Source organism: Myripristis murdjan, chromosome 23 (assembly GCF_902150065.1).
Source record: "Myripristis murdjan chromosome 23, fMyrMur1.1, whole genome shotgun sequence".
In the NCBI taxonomy this organism is placed as follows: Eukaryota; Metazoa; Chordata; class Actinopteri; order Holocentriformes; family Holocentridae; genus Myripristis; species Myripristis murdjan.
In genome coordinates this window covers 17,822,741-17,842,621 of record NC_044002.1, presented here as the reverse complement: position 1 = coordinate 17,842,621, position 19,881 = coordinate 17,822,741, and the positions used below count along the sequence as shown (strand labels likewise).

The 19,881-nt window shown below is 41.5% G+C and overlaps 1 protein-coding gene across 3 annotated transcripts in view; it reads left to right on the top strand.

The window, feature by feature from the left end:
* The window catches only part of LOC115355299 (copine-8), a 110,052-nt gene that overhangs the window by 48,245 nt on the left and 41,926 nt on the right, over positions 1-19,881 (top strand). For 2 of the 3 annotated variants that reach the window (XM_030046046.1, XM_030046044.1), the window contains exons 6-9: positions 2,777-2,853; positions 17,133-17,196; positions 18,051-18,154; positions 19,587-19,691. In XM_030046046.1, the coding sequence (XP_029901906.1) occupies positions 2,777-2,853; positions 17,133-17,196; positions 18,051-18,154; positions 19,587-19,691 (350 nt within the window). Of the gene's footprint in view, positions 1-2,776; positions 2,854-8,316; positions 8,520-17,132; positions 17,197-18,050; positions 18,155-19,586; positions 19,692-19,881 lie in introns of those variants that run through there. The other variant, XM_030046047.1, reaches the window with a different exon arrangement.

The following is a 19,881-nucleotide window of genomic DNA, read 5'->3' as shown; positions in this document are numbered from 1 at the left end:
TTCTACAGAGAATGTAGTCATTCACACTCCCCCACAGACAGACAGGAGGTCAGGCAGACACGGATATACTACTGAGTCTTAAATTTCAAAAATACAGTGGAGATGCAAGGTTTTTCTTGAATGCCAGCTGTTTAGTGCTTTCATAGCACATCCTCTAGTGGCCTTCAGGTCTTCAGCTCACTTTGAACAGCTGATGACATTTTTCAGTTCACATCTTTATTATTGGCATGCTTTGGCATTGGCACACTTTATTTTTCTGTGCTGCTTTTGTTTGTGAACAGATCATTTTCCACTTCCACATGTATTTAGCCAATGTTAACTTGGCAGTCTAGTCAAGGATAATGGAATACTCTATTCTCAATGGCCAATAAAGACATGCGGGGGTCTTTTATTTCAGAATAACAAAATACACATCGCATATCATATCACTCTGCAATGAGGACTTCAAACAACAGACCAAAAATATTATAGCGTAGTGTGTGGTTACTGCAGAAAAACATGGGTAAAGTGCACACTAGCTAACACCCAGGTCAACTTTAGGAATAGGCAGTGTTTGCCAGCTGGGAGAGCCAAAAACCAACAGTTTGTTCAGGTTAACTCAGCCGGCTCAGTGTTATGGAGTAGAGACAGGGCTAAAGACAAGACCTCTGTATTTCAGTTACCCGTGTCTCAGTTGCTACTGTAGAAAATGTACGACATGACCACACAGTCTCTATATCACAAAAAAAGGTTTTATGTCCTAGAAAACTATTTTTAAAATGTAATTTTGACATTTATAGTCATTATTTTGACCAGCATCAAGTCAGTTAGCTTCAAATATAAATTGTACAGTGGAGGACAATAGCTGGGCAAAAAAAAATCAATACAGCTATGTATTGCAAGCCCTTTGTGGATATGCATTTCCATAAGATGTTATGACATGTACATTTTAGTGCATTTTGTAAAGTAAGTACTTTATGCTGATATCTACTTTAATACATTGTAAGAAGAACTTTGAATTAAAAAGTTTTGAGTCAGTTTGTCACCTGATTGATCACATAATATGCTGTACATTTCATTAGTCTACTAAGGTTATAATAATAGCTTGCATTTTAAGCTCAGTTTATACATTCAGTCAGAGTATTCAGAGTATTGTGATGTATCGTGATACAAATTGTGTTGTGGCCCATGTATACCTGGTCCTAGGTGCCTCTGCATGTAACTGTAAGAAAGACAGGCGGGCAGACAGACAGACAGCCCTACTGACAGACATACAGATTAACAGACGGACAGTCTAATCACTGGAGACAAGAGAATCCATTATGTTGGTGCTGGTTGGAGCCCTTCCAGTCACATATTAGAGACGGTGGCCAATAATGACTAGCATTCTCACCAGTCTGTCCCCCGGGGAAAGTGAGATGCTGATGCCATGTTTCATCAATAACCTCCCCAGGCTGGGGGAAGAGGGATCTGAGCTGGTATATGCCCGTCCGTGTGTGTGTGTGTGTGTGTGTGTGTGTGTGTGTGTGTGTGTGTGTGTGTGTGTGTATGAAGGGATTATGTTATGTCTCCTACTTGAATTTGATCAAAATTGGTGTTTTGAGGGTTACTTAGTGATATTTTTAGACTAAAATCTTTCATGCAAACCATTTTCATGCGAAAACATTTATGTATTCATGTTTCCACTGGCAGTTATATTACAGGCAAAGTAGAAATCCCACAGCATTAAGAGCACCGCCTTACTCAATGGTAGGGAAAACTTTAGATTAATTATAAATGGGGAGTTACTTCACAATAGAGGTAAACACTTAAATGAAAACATACAATGCAAAAAAACTGTAGGTTTTGTTTGTTTGTAGCTGTGGTCATGCAGGAACCTCTTGTCACATCATCAGTGGTCGACATGGCTAAGCGGTAACTGATATTTAATCAAAGTCTCTGACTCAAACTGTTCCCTTTAATTAAATGATAATTTTGGTATTTTTCAACCTGGGACTCCATTTTTCCACCTTTTTAAAATAACTGACAGGAACAAACATTTTTGAAATTGGGATCCTTTCTCTAATCTTGTCAGACATTTATAATAACAATCTCAACCAGTTAGTGGCAAAAACAGGCTCTTTTATTGGACATAATTTGACATGCACTGATGCCCCGTGTGATTACATTGCAGCCGTTACACAGCTGCCATCTGAAGCCTTCTTGCTCAATACCGGACCAATTTCAAAAATTCATGTGGCTATCAGTCGTTGGGACCTCACATGGTGGAAAAATGGGGTCTTAGTTGAAAAACACCGGAATTGTTCTTTAACAGTGATTTCCCAGAAGTGTCATTTCCAGATGCAGGACTCCATAGTTTGAATATACGCTCTCCTCTCTCCTCCTTTTCTCTCTTCCATTATCTGTCTCCCTCTTTTCTGCCTCTATGTCAATATCAGTTGTTACAGTTTCATACTGTGGCAGGCAAAGACGGCAATTTATTGGAGCAGGAAAGTGGCAGTGGAGCAGAGGGGGGTAGGTGAGAGGAAGGTTCAATCTGGATTTTCGATATTATCTGTCAATGGTGGAGCTGGAGGAGTCTGAAAAGCTTTTGGCCTGCAGAGATGCAGGGGGGGTCTATGTGGCTGTGGGTTAATTTCATTTCATTTTTGCCTCATTGATCGCATTTGTTGTATGTGTCTGTGTTACGCTTTGTCTGAGTGACAGAGTAAGAGATGTAAATAGACCTTTTTTGTAGTTGCACAGTGAATGCTTTTTAAAACTCTCCACCTTTCTCTCTCTCTCTCTCTTTCTCCAGGATTTTCTGGGACAGGCCAGCTGTACTCTTGGGGAGGTGGTCGGATCGTTGGGCAGTCGCATGGAGAAACCTCTGGGGTGAGTAAATTTGCTAACAGCAAAGCCCTATTGGGAAAAATACTGCTCTCCAAAGAGAATTAACCCCAACTACAGCGCTGTTTAAGAGATGTACAGCACCTCATGGGCAACTCGTGTGGTTTGAATGAATCCTGCGGGGAAATTGTTTTCTCTATATCTGTGAGACTACCAAACCCACTGGGTTTGATAGACAAAAATGAATAACAGGGTGACTTGATAGTGGCAGGGTGGCCAAGTGATTAGACAGCCTCTCCTGTAACTAAAAGGTAGCAGATTCGATCGACAGTGTGACAGCGTGAGTCCAGGAAAAACCTGTCAAAGGCCGTGGTTACACCTGTCCTTTCAATGCAGCGTCAGCCGTCAGACTGTCGGATTGGATCTCAGATTGATTTGTCCACATGTGATGTTTGTTTGCAAGCTCTATGGCCAGATATGAAATTGGATTTATTCAGCATTATTGCATTGCCGATTTTCAACCAACTTTGTATCATTGCAGTGTTGATAGTATATGCAAAAAAAAAATACGTCGCCTTCACGTCGCCTGCACCCAGAGCCCCCTAGTAATGCCTAGGTGCCACCACTAGGAGGCTCCAGTGGGTCTGTTTTGACAGAAGTCCGTCATACGCAGGTTTGTAGGACTTCCCTGATCTTTCGGACACCAGACAATAAAAAAAAAAAAATAGAACTTGTAGCAGCTGGTAGATGTTGAGGAGAGCGCAGTGTAATCGTATGATTTATGCAAAGTCATATCTCCGCACTGCTCCTGCGGTCCCTATGGAGAGAGAAATACATTCTCCGACAGAGCTCATTGCCTCTCAGACACTGAATGGCTGAATAAATCTGTGGGAAACAAAACGATTTTTTTTTTTTTTGCCTTCAATACCCCATGCTTTGTCTTTCTCCTGTAATCCCGATTGTGGCACATACGGTATGTGGAAACTAGCGTAATGCGACATAAATTGGGGCGTGATAAATAACGATATTACTTGCAATATCCACTTTATGACCAGATTTATGTCCACACGTGCCCAAGATCCAATCAGAGAGTGTACACACCTCACAATTAAAGCGAGCCAGCCTGATTTGATATGAGACAGATGTAACCACAGCCAATAACAGTAAAACAGAAAATAGAAAACATTACAATTTTGATTTTCACATCCAGAGGATTATTCTGAGGTGTCAGGCATAGACATAATGCTATGTGCAGTATGTTACAATAGCTGCTGCTCGATGACTGGGAGGACTAATGTAGAGTAAAGGGTGCATTCTCCTTTTTTAACAGTGGATACGCCAGTGTTCACGAGCACACACAAGCACGAGTAAACACAAGTGTCGAATTACTTTTGCATTACTTTTAAATGTCTGCTTCGGTTCTCTTGTTAATGCACACATAGGCGATTTGCCACTGGCTTTTGCTGAAGGCAGCGGACTCAGCTGTTGACATAGGTTGCATGTCTTCGACAACACACCTGGCATTCAGTCTGTTTAGTTCTGTCTGGCTCACAGACTTTGCAGACGAATTCTTAGGTTTAAAATTAAGCCTTGGCTGTTCAGATGGAGTGGCTGCTACTTGGTCCACCGAGCCGGCGCTGGGGTCCTCGGCGATTAGCTTAAGATGATCAGAATTACTATTCTTTGATGCGAATAAAGTTCTCACACCTGCACACACACAGCAGACTACATCTCACCACTATATTTTTGTCCTTGCTCCCGAGGAGAGAGAAAATAATGTCTGTATTTCCAGGACAGAAACCTCACATTGCCTGAACCGTCATCCATCGTGTGCAGTCTAATGCCGATTGACTGATTCACTCATTTATTTTGCTGTCGAAAAGCTCGGGCGATGTTTGATCATATACCGGAAAATCCAGGTAATTGGCTGTGATTGTCGACTATTAAAACAGAAGTAACAAGCAGTGCACGCATTTACATTTCATTAATTGTCATTGTATTATTTAGTCAGCGCTAAAACACTGATAAAACACATGCAAACACTGAGACATGTTACATGGATCCTTTTCATTATGCTTACTTAGCAGCCAGTCCACCAACCGTGTGGCCACAAACACAGATTTCTATTTTTGCATCTGCCTTTGTACCGTGTGTGTGTTTGTGTGTGTATTTTCATGACGGTGTGTGCATATGTTCCTTTCTGCATGCCTCAATTAGCATACACACGCGTGCCTTATTCACCGTTGCAGTCTATGGGAGTTTACATTATGTTCTTGATTTAAAGAAAAAAAAATCTTTTCACTCGGGCTTTTACTGTATAGACACTCAGTGGTCAAGCTGGAAGAAAGTGTTATTGTAGAGGCAGCTCGGAAAGGGGTCTTACTGCAATATGAAGTTATTTTGAAGCAAAACATTCTGCACTCAAGAAGTTACAAGTTAATGAGGGTGATGCTCTTAGAAAGTGACAGGCAGCCAGGCAAATGTAAGGGGAAACAGTAAGAGCTACTTTAAGTGAACCGCCATTTGTTTTCATTATAACCTTTAGAGGTTAATGCATCAAGGATTCAGTGTTTTCATGCAACAGAAATTCAAGATTTTCATACAGTATCTGAGGAGTTAGGTGCCAAGCTGAGATATCCACTATTTGGGGAAAAAAAGCAGCACCTAGCCTTACAATGATTGACAGCACTACATTAAAATAATGGTTATATGTTTTTTTTTTTTTTTGTTGTTGTTTTTTTTTTTTTAAACATAGGTAATTTACTGTAATCTCTCAGTTCACAAAATGATAATCCAATACCTGGATCTCTCAATCTACATTTTAGAGATACTGAATAATGAGATTTCAAAGGGATTTATAACATTTTGGAACAGACCCCTTCATGTGCACTTTACCTTTTAAGTTTAATTTAAAATAATCCAATATTTGCATGAATTTAAACAGGAGAATTTTTACTTTTTCATAAGTAAACACACTTTAAGGGTTCCTGCTTTTTGGGAAATCCTGCTTTTCACATAAACGCTAAAAGAAAATTAATAATTTCCAGTGAAGAAATCCATTTAAATAAAGACAGATGTGAGTCTGAGAGACCACCGCAGTCCCTCATCTTCGCTGGTCATTGCTGATGTGTTTGGGAGTGTGTAATGCTTAAGAATCATAATGTGGTGTGCCACACATTCAGGACACACACACAAACACACGCACACGTAGGCAACACTGAGGATTGTAAATGTGACATTGGGAACGTGTATAAGCATGCAAGGTTAATATTTCATAAATCTCCACATAACATGCAGAGCATTGATTTCCTCTGCATTACAACACATTGCATGATGCTCCTTTTTTGTCCACAAGCACCTTCTTTGTTATCTGTTGCATATTTCATGTCTCTCGTGGTAAAAGCTCTCTTGGCAACCCTTCACTTATGTCTCTTTAATCCAATTTGCTTGTTCAGAGGAGGCCTAGATGAGCCTTGGGACCCAAAATAGGGTTTGGGGGGGTGGAGTTGGACAGCTAAGCTGGCAACCGTTCACAAGACATTTGCAACAAATGCCAACCTGGCAACTTGTGTGTGTATGTGTGTATCTCTGCTCCACTTGGCTTCATTTCAAAGCACCACTGTCACCCACTTGAGCAGCAATCACCATGGTGATAGTGGTGGCAAGTTTCCCACTCAGAAAGAAAGAGAGAGAGAGAGAGAGAGAGAGAGAGAGAGCGAGCACCTGTGTATGCATGAGTATGTACATCACATGCTTATGTGTGCATGACGGACTCCCCCAAAGTGCAAAACGATGTCATCTCCTCTGAAAGCCTTTCTCAAGAAGTCCTCCCTCTCCTCCACACACACACACACACGCACACGCACACGCACACACCATACAATACATCAACATACTTTTAGTCATTTGACACCACTGACACTAATGGCTAAACCAACAGCGTTAATCCAATTTGCCACTCTCACTTGACACTCAGGGGTTCATAAACAATGCATGATAAAGCCTCCTGTTAAAGAATGTCATTGGTCCATTTTGAATTTTACATTTATAGCTGAAGATGTTGCTTACTTTTATAACTAAAGGAATAGTTTAACCTAAAAAAAAAAAATAAAAAAAATCTTAGTTTCTATCTCTATCTACTTTCCTATTTGCCAGTTGAAACACAGATAAGGGTTAGGATTTATTCACACCATTATTTAGTGCAGTTCTTTACTGTAGCCTTTGATAGCAAAACAGTTCACACTAACCTGCTTGCAAGAGTTCTCTCACAGTTCGCAAACTCACAAGTATTTAGTTGTCCGACCTTTTCCTTATTTGCACATCCTGCAGTTGCTTGGTTCTTGTTCAGTTTGTGAGCTGCTGGCCTCACACAAGTCTTAACTCTCAAGTTTTCATCGAGCAGAACGTGGACATGCAAAGTTTGGGTGGACTGTTTTGCTACTATTTGATTTAGTCAAGATTTTTGCTAAATAAAAGTGTAAATGTAGGTCTTTCCCACATGGGATGTTATCGTTTGGGTTCAGAGGACTGGGATTAGGCTGCACAAACCAAATGGAAAAATTTAATTGCCATTTTTTGCACTTTTGTGGAACACTTGTGTTTCAGCTGGCATGGATGTAAGCGGGTGGTCGCAAACTTTTCATTTTTGGGTGAACTGTTCCTTTGCTGCGTATTCACAGTTAAAGAAAGTATAGGTTTTGTAGTTTCATAGTTGCACAAAGTTGAGGCCGTGCACTTGGATAGCTAAAGAAAGTCGAGTTTTCACACAGGTGGTCAAAACCTCTGCAGTGCAACTGTAGGTCGACAGCTAAAATACAGCTGAGCCAACTTTGCAGGCTTTCACAGGGCTGATGTGTTCGGTGTAGACACGGTATTTAAAAAGTCAGTCATATTGGTTTTGACAGCCATTTACAGCTGGCTCCTCCTGAATGATTTAGTGCAGAAATAGAAACACTGTCAACAGTTATTAAAAATAACGTGCTGAGGCCACAGCTGTTTGGTGTTCAAATCACTGTCTTGCTGAGGTTTTGTATGTGTGTATTTGTGTGTGTGTGTGTGTGTGTGTGTGTGTGTGTTGGGGTTGAGGGTGGGGGGGGGTTAGGTTTGATCAGACACACACCTGCAGCCTGGCACAACAGGGGGCACCTTTAACAATTTTAATGAGTGCTAATTAAGGCTAATTACATTGTTCAATCAATCTCCAGTGGGCATTCGGGAACGTGTGTCTATGAATGTGTGTGTGTGTGTGTGTGTGTGTGTGTGAGAGAGAGAGAGAGAGAGAGAGACAGAGAGAGAGAGAGAGAGAAAGAGCAAATCAGCATCAGCAACTGAGTCTATTTGCGAATCTGTCACAAAGGAGCAAAACAGGAACAGTGATCTGCCACGCAAAAACTAGGAGTGTGTGTGTGTGTGTGTGTGTGTGTGTGTGTGTGTGTGTGTGTGTGTGTGTGTGTGTGTGTGTGTGTGTGTGTGTGTGTGTGTGTGTGTGTGTGCGTCCATGCTTTCCAGCTGCTTTCAGACCAGGTGGTGTGTTACGATGACGTGGGATGGGAACTTCCTTCCTGCCCGGTCCTTATCACACCAGTTCCGTGCCAAACTGCAGTGAAGCCCATCAGTTAAAGTAAATGCCGTTCCAAAAGCAAATCAATTTCCAAAAAGCGAGGACTGCACGGACTCAAGTGACAAAAAATGAAAACTGAAAAATAAAAACCCTCCATATTCACCTCATTAAATTGCATCAAGAGCTTCTTGCTTCCTCAACTTGATGTATTTCCCATTGAAACAGGATGCCAGGGCGGGACGTCGCGCAGAGCGGCATCCCTCAAAAGCATCAACCAATGGGATCGTAATTAGCCAGAAAAAGGTTTTTTATTCGATGTAAGGGGATCATGATTGTTCAAAAATGTGATGTTTTCATTGGTACAAATTTTTATTCATGCCCACTGGTCAGGCATGACATCAACAATAAAGATAAAGTTTTCCAGTATACAGAGATAATGGGAGTTAAAAAACATAATAATAATAAAATCAGTTTTTTGCAATCAGTGTATGTTTTCCCATTTTGTGGCATCATCTAAATACATGTATCACATGAGAAGAGGATTATGAGAGAAAAAGTGCAGCTGGGATGTAAAGATTTATTGAATGATCGACTGATTTTGCAGCAGTACCACATTTTTTCCCCTTTCACTCAGATGTTGCATAAAGAATGGTTATGATTTGTAGAAATGATGCAGTGTCCATCGTTCGGTGATAAAAAAAAAAAAAAAAAAAGTCCTAAGAAACACAAAGCGTTGGACTTCATGTAAGGATTTTTTTTTTTCATAATACAGGCATTTGAGCTTTAACCCATATAACCTCTTTAATTTCATAATGGGCCAGGTCCTTTTATCTAAACATTACAAAAACATGACTTCAACATAATGTGCTGTACACTGAAGTATAGAAGCCAGAGGAACTCTTTTTGACTTCCATGAAAATGTCGCCCCTGTTCATTGTTGGGTTACAACTTTTTTTTTTTTTTTTTTGCTAACAGCGCTCGAATTTAGTGAATGCCACCTGAGACATTTTGCATGTCATTTGCATTTCATTATTGGTAACATTTTTCTGCTAAACTCGCAGTAACGGTGCCCTTTTTGTTTTGTTTTTATGGTCTCTTGAATATTCAATTAGCAGGTTTATCCAGAATGTCCCTCATTGCCATCGTCTGCCTCGCTCCTGCCCGCAAAGAAATTGTAGTAATGTTAATTTTGAGTAGGTCAGAGGCAAGCTTAGCCGTGGAAGGGACAAGTGGCCTACAATGGAGGGTGTAGAAGGGCCAAGAACATAGACATACACACACACACACACACACACACCCACACAGACACTGACACACTGCCCAAATCAGAGTGTCTGAAAGCTGTGAATAAGATCCTGATTGTGAGCGTTTAAAAAGTACAATGACACTGGCTCTGTCTCTCGTGTGATGATTTTGATGTTAGTGCTCCTTTGTGAGAGAGTGATGGTTATGAGGGGTGTGTGTGTGTGTGTGTGTGTGTGTGCGTGTGTGTGTGTGTGAGAGAGCAGTCAGAAGAACAGATGGATTTCCATGGCTTGGGATGCGCCGTGCTCCTAATGATTATTGTAATTTCATTCAGGTATTCTCCCTCCATCGGGGGATATAATGACAGCGATGTTCTGTGTGTATGTGTGTGTGTGTGTGTGTGTGTGTGTGTGTGTGTGTGTGCGTGTGGGCATGAGTGTGGGTGTGTGTTTGTGTGTATATGTGCTTGTGTCACACTGCAGCCCAGAAGTGCCCAGACTTAATTACCCATCTCTCTCCAGACACTTGATTGCAAATCCGTGTGTCTTGATTAGAGGATTCACAGTGTTTCCTCACACACACACACACACACACACATATGCACAGTGAGGCGAGGGGGGGGGAGTAAGAGATACTCCTGAAGCACTTCTTAACCTTGGAGTGTTTTTGTCATGAATCAACTCAGAAGAGGGAAGCAATTTACCTGCTTGTCAGAGGAAGTGCGGGCCTCGTTCACAACCGTTTGCATCAAGTGCTCAGATCGCAAGCAGTTTTGTGATGCTCTTTTTTTTTTGTTTTTGTTTTGCACTCATCAAAACCATTCAGTGACATTACAATAAACACTCGCACAGAAATATCACAGCTTGAAGTCATTCTCCAAAAAAAAACAAAAAAAAAACTCCATCTTAACAAGCCAGTTAGTCTCATGTTGTGTGTCAAAATCTTATTCATTTATTTTTTTTTCCTAAAATGAGGTAATAAATCTGCCAGCGGGATGAGATTAACTTGATTTTCTGACCTTTTTCACATATAAAATTATGCTTTGTCTCTCTAATGTGCAGAGATGTTTAGAAAGTAATGCTGTTTAGTGAAACTGGTGAATCATGAACTATTTTGTTTTTATGAAGGGCATAAGAATGACAAATAAAAGGAAATCGGGTAAGCGTGTGACATCAGCACAAATAAAATAAAGCACCCAGTGACTGCAGTTGAGAGGTACAATCGGTGCATTTCAGTTTCTTCGCAGTGCAATATTGTGTCATCGATCATACTATTTTCATGCTGTTCCAAGACAGGAACAAAATAATTGATTGCACAAATAATTGATTTGCCAGAGACATTGCAGACATACAAATTGCATACAGTAGATTACATTAGAAAGCAATACTTCTGCAGCACAAGAGAAGGAGTTTGTGCCGCAACGATATTACCAGGATCCGTCTTTGAGTCGGCTCCTGTGCACAGGTGCGTCTAACTGTGAGATACATTATTCATCGTGTGCCCATGTGTTTCTGTCTGTCGCCACCCACGAATCGTTTTAAGGCAGACCTACTGGTCAGAATAATGGCTGCATAATTCTGCCGCTCCCTGAAAAACGGGGGAACAAGAAAGTATTTGAGGAAATAACGAGCAGAGGAATCGCATTCGATATCCCGCCACGGGGATCCCAGCCCCGATGGAGTTGTCATAGCGACACAGATTCATGGCATTTGTGTGTGATGTGTGTATGTGTGTGTGCGCGCGCTCGCCTTCAACTATTTCTTTCTTCGTATTACAAGATGAGAGGGACAGAATAAGAAAGAAAAGGAGACATATCGAGTTTTAACAAGCGCTTCCAGCGGCACATCAGAAGCTGTGTTTGCTTCTTTTCTGGCAGCCATGATGGCAGCAACATGTCAGCGTAACACAAGTTGACTTGATGGGAGAGAGTGGGAGGAAGAGTGAAAGCGAAAAAGCAAGAGAAATCCTCACTGAAGACTGGATGGTGGAAAACTCTTGACCTGTTAATTAAAATGAGTGAAATGTTTTTTTGTCCTTTAAAAACAGATGCAACAGTTGCAAAGAGTGAAAATATCAATTTTATCCCTCTAGGATGCAGCAATTATGTGTCTTTGTTGTTTTGGAGATTGTTTGGGAGGGAAAAAAAAACTTTGTTATGGAGCAGCAGATAAAAAACCTTGGTGTGGTTTGACATTTCTTCTTTTATCCCAGTTGGGACACTTGCACAAAACTGCTCCCTTTTTTCCCAGTAGTATTGTGTTTTGCTGTTACATAATGCACATTCACACCTGCATTTCACACGGTCATCTTGCCTATTTTTTGACATTTGTCCATGAGATGCAGACAAGCCCCAAGTTGCCTGAAATTTGTTTTCACTCGGTCACATAGTTGATTGTGGGGAGTCTTCACATGTGCCCGTGAGCCTGAGCACATGTTATCATCTAATCTACATTGATACGCCAATGTTGCAGCATTTATCTGTTAAAAAAGTTATCTTTGATAGGCTTAATCACATATGAAGCACTCAGTTACTGCTCTTGTTGTATAAATGAAACTGTAAAGATGTGCTCAAAAGAAATCCAAAAAAGGTACTGTCACAAACAGAATGACAAAAAGGCCAAGTTGCGCTCAGTACATTTTTACTGAGGCAGAAAACAAACTGACAGACTTTTCCCTCTGACTTCCTGACCTTTTTAAGCCTCAAGACGCAGGTGTAGGCAGTCAGGTATATAATTGCATACCTGATTGCTTACAAAAATTGAAAGATGATTTATGAAGGGTCTTAAAAAGCCTCTTCTTTTTTTGGCTGCAAACAATGTCCTACTGTATATATATATGTAAAAAAATAAATAAATAAAGAATGATATATGATCGGTCTAAAAACCTGATGTGTCTAGTCTTTTACTGTAATATTGTCCCCAGTACGTAAGGAAGCAAATGCATGTAAATGTAGACTAATAATGAGAGAGAAATACATTTCTTCTTTGTATGGGCCAGGTGTATAAATGCCTTCTTATGTATTTTTGCATGCTTTTGCAGTAACTTTGAATCACATAGCAGTTTGCACTTACATCCTTAGGTATGCAATCCTACCTGATTGCCTACACCTGTGTCTCGGGCTTACAGGGGTCAGAGAGTCTGGTGTATGCACACCAATGAAAGCCTGGGCACAGAAATTCAATTAATTTTCTGCCTCTGTAACATGCACTGAGCGCAGTTTGGTGTCTTTGGCGTCTGTTGCATATGCAAACTAATTTAAAGTGCTTATAATATTGTGTTTGTAATCTTTTTTGATCTGTAAGCTTGGCACCTGGGTTGAGCTCATTTATGCTCCCTTTCTGCCCAGGGGCCTCCGATGAAAATTAGTTTATAGCTACCTCTATCCTCTACCTTTATATATTTATTGTACATTGCCTGTGTCTAATAAACAAATATCGAGAAGTGATTGTAGCAGCACAGTAAAATATGTTGTTGCTGCAGAGTTTGTGGCCCAAGATGTTACAATAGAAAACATGGATGCTTGCTGGTTTTTACACTTACTGGAAAGAGGGGGTTCCTTCAGGGCAGAAAGGCAGCAGGGGTCGGTTACAGTACAAAGAAAATAATCAGAAGTACCAAAAACATATATGTTAGGTTCATTCTCCTGTCACTGGCTTAGAAACTGGAGGATGGATCTCAGGATGGGTCAAATGCAGAGGACAAATTTCCCCAAGGGGATCAATAAAGGATAACTTAACTCGGGACCAATGAAACATTCTGCTTCCCAAGAGCAGTTGGCTTATAGGACTATAAATCAGCTAGACTCTAAGAGTTAGAGTTAAGGCAATGGAGCAAAAGGGTTGAAAGAACAGAAGCAGGCTGGGGCCAGAAGACATTTGAGAGACAGACAATAAGAAAAAGTCATTTTCTAGCACAGCAGCATGACAGCAAGGCCCATATTACTCGAGCAAGGCCCACATTATTCAATTCTTATTCAACTGGTGCATATTATTGCAAAAATTGACGCCTCTCTACACCACCACTGGTTATATGTCTCTTGTGATAGCGATGCCTGAGGTGGACAAGTCAGAGATAATTGCATGAAACAGCAGACGGTCATCTGCACAGGGTTTTAAATGACCTGAGAATGTCAGGATGTCTGAGTTAACTTAAAATACAGAAGGTAATTTGAGCTGGAATGTCTGCTGGGGTAGTTGGAGAAAATCACCAGCCTGTGTGCTCGTGGGATAACATTCCTGAGGTAATAATTACCAATCAGAGAGAGCTTAAGCCGTCCTGAGAGCAGTAGGGTTTCTACCCCGCGGTGAAGTCTTACCTGAATCCTGCTGGTTGCGCTGCACTGTAGCCGATTTGGAAGTAAGCTATCAGGATAGTGTCAGGCTGAAATGGTTTTCTGTTTTTAGAGTTTCACGAATAATAAAATCCCATTCCTGTAGCATGTAAGAAATCAGAAGAGAGAACAGGGACTAGATGTTCTGCCTTTTCACACATCGAAGTCAAAGGTTTTAATATCTGTGATGGATTTTCTCTGTTCTATGAATGTAGGTGAATATGAGGCCTGATTCTCTTTGTTGTTTTTTGTCTCTCGGTGTCTTTGTCTGTCTCCTTCTCATTATCACGAAGGCACATTAAAAAAAAAATCTTATTTCACCTCTGTCTCCTCTGGAATGACGGAAATAAGAGAGAGAAGAGAAGAAAAGACTAGAAAAAGTCTCCCAACCCCTGTGGCCCTTTATGCATTTTTTTTTTTTTTTTTTTTTTTTTTTTTTTTACATTTTTTTTCCCCCATCTTCAGTTTTCTGGGGAAAGGGTATTGCTTTTACAAGTCAAAAGAAAAAGAAAAAAGAAGAAGAAGCTCTTCAGTGCAAAGCCTCGGCACAAAGCATCGGCTCCAGGATCTATTTCATTTTGATAAGTCTGCCATTTCAAAAGCACTCTTCCCCCAGTGCCTTGTGTCGGAGTAAAAGGGGACTTGAATTACGTTCACACCGAGGTCCTCGACCCCAATTCCGGGCTGCCTAAATTACTGCCTGAGTCAATTTCTGCCAGGTAGGCTTCTCAGAGCGACGCTCATCAGGCGGCTGCCCGCTTTGTCAGATTACACCACCTCTCACACGCCACTTTTGCTCTTCCCATGCGTGGATTGCTTCGTTCAAACTCTTCCCGTTGTTGTTCTGACGCTAGTAATATGCCACGTCAGATGGGGCTAGATAGATGGGTGTGTTTTGTTGATGGTTTGTGCGAGTGTGTGTGTTTGTGCACTTGCATGTGCGTGTTGGACGGGTGAAAGGAGAAGTGGTGAATGTCAGAAACCTGTCCGTGCTGGTCCATTTTCCAACGGTCTAGCGGAAACTTTCCACAGATTTAGAGACCCAGGTTCATCAGGTACAAGCACACACACACACACACACACACACACACACAAACACACACACACACCTTTACCACCACTGTAAAGGTCCACTTACACACAAACACACCAAAAACACACCATGATGGTTATACACTCAAATCTCCCCTAGTCTTACTAGTGTCACAAAGGTCTACTTATACACACTCACTCAGCCACACATCCACGCCCCAAACACACACACACACACACCACACACACACACACACACACACACACACACACACTCATTCACAACAGTGCCCTCTCTGTACCATGGATGTGGCTTTAACGCCCTTTGAATAGGTAAAGCTTTCCATGAGGTTTGTCTGTAAACAAAGTCTGAACAGAGCTGTGTTCACAAGTGCTAAAATTTCCAGCAAGCTTTCGCCACCCCCTTTTTTTTTTTTTTTTTTTTTTTTTTTTTTTTTGCTGTCATCTAGTAGGGAGAGGGCTTATTTAGGACAGAAACCTGGCTTAACTGAGAGAGGAAAGGGGTGCGTGTCAGCGGTGATCAAGTGGGGATTTCTGAAAAGATGCAAAAATGAAGAATCGCCTGGCTGTAAAAACACCCACCTGCAGCTGCGTGCAACACATTAAAACTTTTGCTTTATGCCATACCTACACACAGTCGAAAAGCAATACTCCAACATTTTGGGCAAAATACCCTTTTTTCCGACTTCCCCACACTGAAACAAGATGTTCAATACTGTTTTCACCTCTGTATGTGCAGTTGTTCAATTCCTAAGGATAGCATTTTGTGTTAGCTTAGCATAAAGACTTGAAGTCTATGGACGTCAATAGCCTGGATCCTTAAGTTTTCTAAAAACATGCATAAATATGGAGGAAATTAATGCAGAGAACAGGCAGAAGACTTTGTCCGTATCCGTATTTAATACTGAGCATTAGTGAGCCTTTACACAAAGCCCACAACAAAACAACTCCAGCTTTTCTAGTGGGCCCAAAATATCGTGTTGATTACTCAAAAGCTTCCTACATGAAGCCTTAAGTCTTAAATGCCTTTTTTTTTAGGTGAGAGGCTGATATGCATCTTTATTGACAGCAGTACAGATAAAACTGGCCATGCACTTCCCGAGGAAACAGAATTTTTTGCGCAAATAGAAGAAAATGTTTGTGGAAAAAATATCATTTAATTTTTTTCCATTGGTTTCAGCCTCTGTATATAGATTTCCAAAGTTAAAAATTATTATAACACTAATTATAACAATAACTTTATTTATGTAGCACTTTTTGAAACAGCTGTTACAAAGTGTCTCACAAAATTTCAGATAAAACAAAAAACTGACAAAATATAATCAAGCCAGATAAAATGTCACCTGACTGGCTGTGTTGCCTTGTATTTCACCTGCTCATGTCTGTGTTTGCATCTCTCGTGGTCAGCACAGGGCACCACAGATGTATATGTGGCGGCGTGTCCAAACTCCGGCTGGATTCCTCACAACTTTGTCCACGTTTGTCCAAGTTGACTGCCACCTTAAGGCGTTGATCACAGTGCAATTTTCAAAATGTCAGCGGAAAATCGTACAGCTGCACTTGAACAGCCAATTTCAGTGCATCTTGGGCATTCCTCCATTTGGTTGCTAGGTAACAAACGGCACATAATCCTGAACTTGACCTGCCACTCTAGTTGTTGCTGGAAACTGGCGAGGTTGCAGAAAAAAATAAAAATAAATAAAAAAAAAGTGGAAGCACAACTTTGTTTGTTTGTTTGTGGCCCTGTGTGTGACCCACCTTGTTTTATTCTGACAGCTTTGATTGGTCAGATTACGGTGAAGTCGTACTGAGTGCAGTGTTTTATCTTTAATTTGAGATGAGTTCAACTCAAAGCATCGTGAAACCAGCGCACCGATCTCGTCTCTGTTGCTGAACGCTTGCGAGAGATCGAGCATGCTGCTTTCAAACCTCAGCAAACAATGGAAATCTCTGTTCCTGTTTCCTCGACTGTTTGCCAACGTGACCGACACCTAGCAGCAGAGATGGGATAGGAGGCTCTGCTGGGAACTGGAGACGAGATCAGAGGAAGCACTCGCTGAGCTAGCAATGGTGTCATGGCCACTCGGTGCTATTGTGATTACTCAACCTGTTACCTTTGTGTTTTTTCGCCTGCAGGGGTATTCCAGGGAAGAAATGTGGGACCATCATTGTGAAAGCTGAGGAGCTGAGCAACTGCAGGGTGAGTGTCAGAGGCCGGCAAGCATGGATGCACTTTCTGTGAAGTCTTTTTGGTCTGTGGGTTTCATTGCCAACAAGCAGGGGATTTATAGTGGAGAGTTGAAAGCTTTCCAGCCATTGGCACTTTGGGCCCATTTCTGAGCACAAAAACTGGGAACAACTTCAGTTCTGACCTCTGTTTTGATTTAGGACTATGAGAGTGCAAGGCCCTTTTGTGCTTTGTTTCAGTCTCAAAGATAAAAAAAAAAAATCCACCTGAAACACTCGGTACCATTAGGCTTTGGAGAGTTTTTCAGGCATCTAAACATATGGCAACAAGGGCTTCTTTCAGGACTCAGCACATTGATATTCATACAGGCACAAATCCATCATGGACGAGGCAGATACCACTTTCTCTTGACAGCAGCCTCAATAGACCAGAACGCAGTCCGGCCTCAGGACCGATAGTGTTTTGAAGAAAAGAGGCGGCCGTGATCATCCTCCAGAATTAAGAAGCTGGTTGTGAATTTATATGCCTGTATGCCCACTTTTGAAAAGCAGCAATTTCACACCTGCTCTCTGGAGGTTGACGAAAAGCCATTCTGGGAAACGTAGGAAATCACTGACACGAATGAAAGTAGGCGGGCTCGTTGAGGGGCAAGTGAGGACGCCATAATGAAAAATTACAGAATCAGAAGAAATAATAACACTAACTCTTGGATTTTTGCATCAAGAGAATGATGATATCTAACAGTGTAAGAGAATCCACTGTGTAAATATTTGTTCTAGGTTGTAATTAGAGGAAGAAACAGACTGGATAGACTAAAAAGATGAGCAGTGCTTATGAATTGATGTACTGTTTTATCTGTTCATTAGGAATCAGTGATGATGCAGTTCTGCGGGAACAAGCTGGACAAAAAGGATTTCTTCGGCAAGTCCGACCCCTTCCTGGTCTTCTACAGGAGCAACGAGGACGGCACGTGAGTTTCCGTCCCTCCTGCCCTGCGCCTTGCTCCTCCATCTTTTGCCCCTCCCTTTCATCCTTTGGTTCAATCCCTCACCGCGTTTACAGGAGATTGGTTTCCTTGACTTGCCGTAGGTTAAAAGCCGCGGTGTGTGTTGATGCGTGTGTGGCTACATCTTCAAATGCAAGCATGTGGGTGTGTGTTTACATGTGCGAAGGTTGTGCAGGTATGTGTGTGTTTATTCAGTAAATAGTATGTAGGTGTATGATGTAGGTGTACATGTATGTATGTGTGTGAGTGTGTGTGTGTGTGTGTGTGTGTGTGTGTGTGTGTGTGTGTGTGTGTTTGATCCAACCCTGTGGACTTCACATGCTGCAGTGTGTGACAGTTCAGATAAGGGACCTTGTGCTCAGAAGGCAGCAGATATCAAGTCCACCTAATCTATTCTAATGAAATTACCTCTTTCTAGTGTGTGTTTCTGTGTGTGTGTGTGTGTGTGTGTGTGTGTGTGTGTATGTGTATGAGAGAGTGAGAGAGAGAGAGAGAGAGAGAGTCAGGGCAACAGTTATCCACCTTTGCTATTAGCTATTACAAGGTGAGGCTGGAGTGTGTTGGATGGATGTAAATGTTTTTTTTTCCTTCTCTCTCTTTCTCTCTCTCTTGCCTCTCACTTGAATTTTGACCCACATCCGTTTTTCTTTTTTAAATCAAATGCACCTCCTTAGCCTACCTCTCCGCCTCCTCTCATCACCTCCCCGTTTCCACCTTTCATCTTTTTCTCTCACATCCTCTTTTTTTTTTTTTTTTTCTTTTTCTCCACCCCCACCCTCTCTCTACCATTCAATTAGCTTTATTGGCATGAACTACAGCTGAGCACATAGGCCCGCTGCCAACGCTTTGGGACTAATCAATAAGGATAACATTAATAATGATGATAAAAGAGATCAATTTTAAAGAAACAATTCGGATAATGGCAGTAAAAGTTGTAATAATGCCAATATATGAACAGTAAAAAAAAAAAAAAAAAAAAATTAATACTAGGAAATAGGTAAATCATAGACTAGTGAACCTGGTCCAGCCCACAGGCCACCTATCAGGCGTATTGACAGACAAATTTCTGGCCCCTGCTGACCCACTGGCACTCATGTGAACGCACCCGTCACAACATGTGAAATAAGGGCATGTCCATCAGGAATGGTGTATGCTGATTTATAAAACGTAAATGGTTATTTCATTGTTATTATTTGTTATTTGGCTGCATTTTACCCACTGTCTCTCAGGTTGTAGGATGTGTAAAAAGGGCTGGATGGCGGCATTATTGCTTCTGGCTCAGTTTGTCGGCAAATTTGTAGAAACAGCACTGTCTGAGAATTTAAGCTCAGCCTCTCTTGTTGAACAGTGACCACAAATGCCCTCCTCTCTCTCTCTCTCTCTCTCTCTATCTCAGGTTTACCATCTGTCACAAGACCGAGGTGGTGAAGAACACGTTGAACCCGGTGTGGCAGGCCTTCAAGATCCCCGTCCGGGCTCTCTGCAACGGCGACTACGACAGGTCCGTCTGCTGCTTGATTTGCACATTAGATAATGAGGGAACTTAAAAGTCTCTTAATGGATTTACACTGAGACAACCCTCTGAATCACGCCGGAGGTTTATTTTTGGCATCGAACATAAACCAAATGTCATGCAGCTCGGCATGGGCACCACGGCTGATAGGATGGATGATCTGTAATAGCCTCTTCAA